The sequence below is a fragment of the Prosopis cineraria genome, unplaced genomic scaffold (assembly GCF_029017545.1).
Source record: "Prosopis cineraria cultivar Desert tree isolate PC_DT_omini unplaced genomic scaffold, ASM2901754v1 PC12, whole genome shotgun sequence".
NCBI lineage: Eukaryota > Viridiplantae > Streptophyta > Magnoliopsida > Fabales > Fabaceae > Prosopis > Prosopis cineraria.
In genome coordinates this window covers 3361070-3369070 of record NW_026555343.1, presented here as the reverse complement: position 1 = coordinate 3369070, position 8001 = coordinate 3361070, and the positions used below count along the sequence as shown (strand labels likewise).

The 8001-nt window shown below is 33.8% G+C and overlaps 1 protein-coding gene across 1 annotated transcript; it reads right to left on the bottom strand.

Annotated features, from left to right (window-relative positions):
* Nucleotides 1-1063: 1063 nt before the first annotated feature.
* Nucleotides 1064-7591, bottom strand: LOC129287522 (uncharacterized). Its single transcript, XM_054923712.1, has 7 exons — nt 5917-7591; nt 4851-4941; nt 4619-4776; nt 3735-3786; nt 3373-3452; nt 3185-3278; nt 1064-2177 (listed from the first exon to the last, which is right to left on the bottom strand). The coding sequence occupies exons 1-7, from the start codon at nt 7564-7566 to the stop codon at nt 1369-1371; spliced, it is 2934 nt and encodes a 977-aa protein (XP_054779687.1). The 5' UTR covers nt 7567-7591; the 3' UTR covers nt 1064-1368.
* Between the last annotated feature and the right edge of the window lie 410 nt (nt 7592-8001).

Genomic DNA, 8001 nt, shown 5'->3' with positions numbered 1-8001 from the left:
TATTATATAAGAACATAAGTTTGAATCCTTTTGATAAACTAAGAATTCATTGATAGATATAATTTATAAGTATCTCTATGAGCTTTTTAAGTTTAAAAGTGTACCTAAGTTTTGGTGAGCCATGAGTCTCAGCATTCAACTTACTTAGAATTCATTAAAAAAAGTCAAAACTTATAAATCTTAAATAAAATTTTGTAAATTCAAAATAATATAATGTTAAATTTTTATTTATATATATTTCAAACATGCGTGGATTATGCCATGATGGCAAGCCATCCAGTTCCTTGACATTATTTTTATTCTCTTATGCCAAATTAAGAGCTTGTTTGGTTTCTATTTTCATTTTTTCTTTTTAAAAACTGTTTTGTAATATAATTTTTAGAATTATTTTTTTAAAAAAATAAAAATTTATTTGGCTTTGTTAATTTAAAAACAATTTTAGAGTGAAAAAATAGATTGATAGTAATAGTTATGAACAGTTAATGGTGATAATTTATGATAAAAATTGATCAAGATAACTGTACTTTTTAATAATCAAATATAGTATATTTTAAAAATAAAAAATAAAATAAAAATAATTTGAAGTTATTTCTATTAAAAAATAATTAAATAAAAAACACTTGTTCAAATAGACTTTAAAATTTTTCTGTTTTCAAAAACAAAGAATAGTTATTTCCACCTTTATTTGATTGATGTCAAGGCTTCTTTAATTTCTACCTAAGTTTTTTCTTTATTTTTTTTCCCTTTTTGAACATGTCATAATGGCTAAGAATAAATCCCAGGCGGTTTAAAATTTCATTATGCAATAAGTTGCTTCAAAAACTCCAAATTGAAGATGCCAAAGAAGAAATGCAGTGCTTAATGTATCTAATCACCATTGCTTAAAAGTTACAAGTAACTAATGAAGTTTGAATTTCATGTACTTGCGTATCTATTGCTGCTCACTGGCTTTATATGCCTTACAAAAACTCAAAGATCTTCTTTACTTCAAAGGCCTACGTACAATGCAAGCATCAAAATTTCCACAAATATATTGCTAATGTCATCATGAGAACAAAAAAGCTTGACATTATATATCTTTATATGACTCCTGCATTGATTACAACTCTTTCAAAACAACAAGGGATGGTTCAACTTACATATTCTATCTTGTCTCGCAAAACTGCCAATGTCATGGGACAAAGCTTTGTCATCATCAGTGAAGAAATAGCCATGACAAAAACATAGTACCTTATCTACCTCACACACACACACTCACATGTATTCTCTTCCTTATAAAGAAAATATACTAAATGTGACAAAAATATGTAGTATTATTGTGCATTTTTGATATAAATTGTCATGTGACTCTAAAACTATTGGTGTTTCTCATACCTTTCTAGGCAACCCAAAATTTTGATAACACCTAATTTCACCTCCAAACCCAGCTGTTACAATCACCAACCCCCATGCTGAAGCATGAGAGCTTGAGCTATTGGCATGACCATTATCAAAGTACATTGACCAAGAAGAAGAAGATGATGATGATCTAGCAGAAGCAGACATGGTAGGTGAGTCGCCATACCTCATGGAAGCAGAGTCAGAAGAAGAAAACGAATCCCCAATTCCAGAACCAGTGCGAGAGATCGCTGTAGGTTCTTCCTCTTCCACAACGACATGGTGACCATTACTACTACTACTACTCTTATTCCTAGAAAATGGAGACCACCTACTCTTACTCCCACTATGAGCAAACGAAATAGCTCCAATCCCAGACATTGTACCTGAAATCCCTGAGGGCTCGTCATCCCAGGAAGGAGAAGCGTTATCAGAGGCCTGGTTTTGGTTGTTTCTCTTGATCTTATTGGGAAGAGGAGGCAAAAGTGTTGGCTTAGAAGAAGGATGAAGTGGAGATCCACAGGAAGAAGATGGAGGAGCTGGATAGTGTTTAGGGTGTCTTTTTGAATGGAGGGATGGTCCTATGGGAGGGTCACCCTTGATAGTGCGAGGCCATGGGATTGCTATGGAGACGTCTCTGCATTGGAATTGCTCGTGGGATTGAGTCAGAATTAGGTTTCTGGCTTTTGCATGGCCTTCATTCTTCCACACATATACTTGTGAATCTTCACTTGCACTTATCACGTATCTTCCATTTGGACTAAATGAAGCTGATATTTGGCTATTTGCATTTCGAAATCCTGTTGTTCATCAGCAACATCCAAATCAAACACATTATAGGTTATCAGTTAAGATCTCTAGGAGATATTTTTCATCTGAATTTTAAAGAGAAATTTACTCTTCAAGTTTGTTTGTTATCGACATGAATCACTATTATTGAGATGATAACTTCACTTTTCAAAAGTAATCTTAATCTTAATTTTAGCAATTCTATAATTAAGAAGGTACTTTCTCCTTTAAAAAAATATAAGACATGTTTTATAGTTAAGATGTTAAAAAATATAATATATTTTAGGTCTTTAAGGAAGACTTAATGAGGGTTTTTCAAAAAAAACAAACCCTTAATTATGGGTGTAGATAATAATGGTTTCTAGTTAAGATACTTAATTAAATAAAGGTAAATATGAAAAAAAGTGTATAATTTGAAAAATAACAAGCAACAAATGATAAATCTTCTACGTTTAAAAAAACATTAGATCTTATACATATTATTTTTTTATGAGTATCATATTTACAAGATGGATCCCATACCTATTTTTTTAATTTTTGTTTTGGGTTTCATATAAACTCTTAATATAGAAAAACCAAATCTCCCTTTTTTTAAAAAAAAAAAATCATCATACTGTTCATGCAACCATAGATAAACAGTACCATAGTATGCACTTTACAATATATATGATTAACAAACTCATTGAAGGTGTAATTTAATTAAAAGTGGCTTATAATTTTAAAGAAGGGAGTAATATTGTTGCTCAAGATATAAGTAAAACGTGAATTTATAAATTAAATTTATTGTTATTTTACGGGAAAAATGATAGCTGAAAATTCATGAAAGAGACTTTTAAATTCATGCTTTCTCAAAATTGCAATATATCTTCTATCATTATTGAGAAAAAGACTGATTATTAAGGTCCTTAACTATTATTTATTAAAATTTAAATTACAATCCGAAAAACTGATTTTCTTTCTTTAAAAAAAAATAACAAAAGGAAGAAACAGAGAGGTTTTGGAGTGCAAGAGTAAGCACCTACAAACTTATGAACAACTCTGGAATTTTCTACAATTCTGATCCTGGAATCAGCTGAAGTAACAAGCACTTCTGATGGATTACTTGGAGCAAACTGTATGTAAGGATGTAAACCCAATATTAGTTACTTAATCTCTCTTGTTATGATACATTGAGAATACAATGCATGCATGCTCATGGAAAATTACCTGAAAACCAGTCACCTTTCTTAAATGAGATTTCTTCTTTCGCCTAAGCTCAACTGCGCCTATTTGACTTATTTTGCAATCTGTGTCACCATATAGAACTGAATTAATATACATATTTTTTAAGGTATCATTATTATTTTTTTTGAACGAATTTAAGGTATCATTATGTTGAAATATTTTTTTTCACCCACACCGGAATATTTTCCTTAGATCAGTTGATATAGTTTCATAATTTAAAATGAAAAAAAGTAAGCAATTCTGGGACGAAATTTAATTTATACAAATATTTTGAAGTAAAACTACATCATTCAGCTGGTTCTTTTCATCTTTGAACAATTTGGAGGCTGAGAATGAGGAATTACCTTCCGTGCTATACAAGCGACAGCTTCCGTTATGAGTACCGACAAAAGCAGCCTACATAACAACACAAACATAATCCCGCCAAAGTCAAAATATACAGATGAGAACTTTTCAGTTCATGTTTCATGCTTTTTTTTATTTTGTCATGGCCTCGTTTGTTTCATGTTTTAATCTTTAAAGACAAAAGCTTTCTTTAAAAAGGGGAAAAAATGCCTCGTTCATTAATGAAAATGGATCTGAATGTTTAAAATGGGTCATCTGTATACTGCAAAATATTCAAAGAGTGAATTAATGACAGATAACAATTTTTTCAAAAAATGTTATAAATATTAATATAGATGATTATAAATTAATTAATTTCAATTACAAAAATGATATTCATTCCCTCTGCTTTATATAATAAGTCAACTTTTTTGAAATATCATGTTAAAAAAGTATAAGGCGCTCTGAATCTTTCATGATACAATTAATGAGGTTTTTTCCCCTCAAAAACACCCTTAATTTGTTTTATACAAAAAAAAAAACACCTTTAACTAGTTGGTTATTTAATAAAACTTTATAATTGAAATACTATATTAAATAAGAATAAAGATAAAAAGAGTATAATTTTAAAGACAATGAACCAAATAATTGAGGACATAATTATTAATATTGAATGAAGGGAGTAAATTATAAATGTAACTCTCAATCAGTTTATAAGTGAAATTCTTATTTATAAATTGTTACTCAGAAAATTTCATCAGGAACCTAATTATTATTTTAGGAAGTGATACTGTCACTCTCTCAATAAAAATAGATAAATAAATAAAAGTGTGGCTCCATTATATTTGTTAGTAGCAATAACTAAAGAGAGAAGAAAAGGGTAATTAGGAGAAGAGAAATATACTTGAGCGTCAGGAGTGTAAGAAATAGCAGTGACCATTTCGTGAGTATCGATCCAATCCACCACGAAGCGTTGAGGAATGTTCCAAATTCTCACCTTCGTGTCCAGACACCCACTAATGAAATACTCTTCGTCCATTGGGTTGAACTGCACGCACGTTACTGCCACACCCATGTTTTAATTAATCCAAATTAATTAATGCTAATTATTTTAATTATGAATTCACTAAACTTACCATAGTCACTGTGGGTGAACACCTGCAAGCACGCCCTGCTCTCCATGTCCCATAATCTCACTGTTTTATCCATTGACGATGATAGCAGTAGCTGCGTTATGCAACAATGCCATGTGTTCATATTCATTGGGAAAAAAAAAAAATCACCACTTCAAATTAAGTTAATGGAAGATTCAAAATTGGACATGGCAATTGAATAGCTCAAATATTTGGGCACAAATCCCAAATGTACTCTGTAGACGAGTGCAGAAAAAGAGAGAGCATTTTGATAATTTTGCGGAAAAAATATATTGTCCCTTAATGACTATGGTCCTAGAGCAACAATATGTTTTCAGCGAAAATCACAAAATATCATATTGAAGTTATCCATGAATCTTCAATAAATTTGGATTATGAAAATTAGTACAGAAAAAGGAAGGGTATTTTGATAATTTCGTTGGAAAATATGTTGTCTTTCTTAGGATCATGGTCTCTTGCAGGTTTTATTTCTGAATTAGGGATTTATGCCCAAATATTTAAGCTTCTTGGAATGTTGAAGTCATTCATAAATCTTCCATAATATTTAATGTATGAATGAATGTAGAAAAAATAAAAGTTGTTTTGATAATTTCATTAAAAAATTAAAAAATAAGCATTAAAATGTATTTTTAATTTTCTAACTTTATATAATATTTTAATTTGATTCTTTAATTTTAAAAAATAGAAATTTTTTTGATTCTAATACCGTTAATTTTAAATAATTATTTTATTTTTCAATCATTATTATTTTAAAAAGTCAACATTTAAAAATATTTTATTAATATTTAAAAGTTTAAAATATAAATTTTTTTTTAGAATAAAACAAACGATATTAGATTAAAAAACTGAAAAAAATAACATTTTATAAAATAAAATAAAATATTATGTAAAATTAAAAGATTAAAAATTTATTATCCCTCAAGAATCATGATCATTGATCCCTACTGGTTTTATTTTTGAATTTGGGACTTCTCTACAAATATTTATGTTTCTTGGTCCCAATGGCCGGATTTTCCTTAAGGTAATTTAGCATGGGGAAGAAGCTGACCTGGGATCTTGACCAGGACAAGTCCAAAACGTCGTCGGAATGGCCATGGAAAGAGCAATAAGGTTTCTCGGAGAAAGAGAACACAGTTTCAGGGATGTGAACATAATCAGGAATCGCGAAACTCCTTCCTGATCTTTTGCTTCCATGCTTCCCTTTCTTCTTCATATCATTCCATTCTTCTTTTCCATTTCGTTCTGGTGATCCAAGCAACGATGGATGAATCGGAGTGAGACTTCCCTCATCTGGCTTCATCGACGTGACCTCGCATTCCTGCACTTCCCATACGTGAATCACCTTGTCTTCCCCTGAACTCGCCATGTAATGACCATCTGTACTGAACCTGATCGTCCAGATACAGCCTTCGTGAGCTTGAAATTCTTGACACAGATGCAGAGCTGAGAGCTCTTTCATGGATTTCCCACTCTGTCTTACTCTCACCCACTGTTCGTTCTTCGCGGGTTTCTGTTCAGAAGTCGTCGACAATTGTGTTGACGATGACAATGACGACTTCTGTGTCTCATCTCTCTCTCTCTCCCCGATGATCCCAGAAGCCACTCCTTTGATGTTCTTCAACAGAGCAGCCCCTGTTCTTTTGCTCTTCCTTAAGCTCTTTGAGAAATACGAATGCTGCGTCGTGAGCTTCCGATCGTATCCAGAACCGTCGCCGGTACTTCTGTTCACTTTGTCACGACTCATCAGCTCTTTCACCACCGGGGAATGTCCTAGGTGTCGTTCAAATTCCTCCATTGTTAATTTCTTCCCTGTTTGCAGATCGCTTAGTCTGTTCCACATCCCGTCTTCGCTTGACTCGTTGACGATGAACTCTTTTCCCGTGTCCAGATTCTTGATCAAGAAGAAAGCTCCTAATCCCCAGTTAGACTTCACCGACGTCATCTTCGAGCAGTGATGCGGCGACTGCCCCGGCGTTTCCTTATGTTTCACTGCGACTCGGGATTCTCCTTTGCACGGACGAGCACCGCCACGAGAAAATGTCGAGTCCGAAGATGTTCTCGTCAGGCGTTGCTTGGAGATTTTACCGATGAATTCTTCTTTCCTGTATTTTGGCATCGAGAACGAATCAATGTCGCCTTCGGATCGCGAGCGACCGAGAACGAAGGGGATAATGGACGGCTTTCTTGATTTTTTCCTATGATGTTTTACCTCCGATTGCGAACTTACAGTGGAAGAAGAAGATGATGAATGAGGAGCAGAAGATTTACTTGTACTTGTTGGTGTTGAAGGTGAACAATCGGTTTGGTCATTTTCGAATTTCTTCGAAATGGCGCGATCCAGAGCCATGCTTGTGATTCTGAGGACCTCTTTGTTCTCGTCCAGGCCCATACCGAGAAGTAATCGTTTTCTGCGCTCCGTGATTGATCCCGGAGATGCGATCCACATGTCGTATTCGGATCCCAAGGCGGCAACGGTGACCGGAAAGGGCTTGACTCTCTCGGATTTGTTGGGGGACATGTTGGCACTAAACGACATGCGGCTGTCTTCGAAGCCGTCATCTTCGTCGGATGAGGAAGCTTCCAGATCGATAGGGGCAGCGGAGGACATACGCTCGCGCGTCTCGAAGAAGCGGTCGTCATCTTCATCGTCATCTCCGAGACCGTCCCAGTTCAATGTGAGCGATTTCCGTCGCTGCATGGTGGATATGGGCTGCGAAAGGCGGAGCTGGTGGTGGATTGGTTCGTGGAGAAGCGGAGAGAAAATTGTTTGACTAATTTTAATTTAATTTTGTTTATTTCTGAGATTGCAGAGTGATTGGAGAGAAAGAGGAGGAGAGAACATGAAGGGTCAGAAGTTGGTTACCGTTAAGGGTGTTTTGGAGGCAAAGAAACGGTCAACGATTTTCACTCTTTATTTATTTGTTTTATTTATTTAATTATGAATCTTTTTGCAAGTGCCTTTGCTTGTTGTGCACAACGAGGAGGAGACTACTTCTGTGGCCACGTAATGTTAGTGACGTGCCTGTCACTACTTGCCACGTTTTATTTTTTATTTGTATATTTTTTAATTGCAATACTTGTTTTTTAAATGAAAAGACAAATTGTTCCAAGTACATCCAAGAACTAAAAAAAA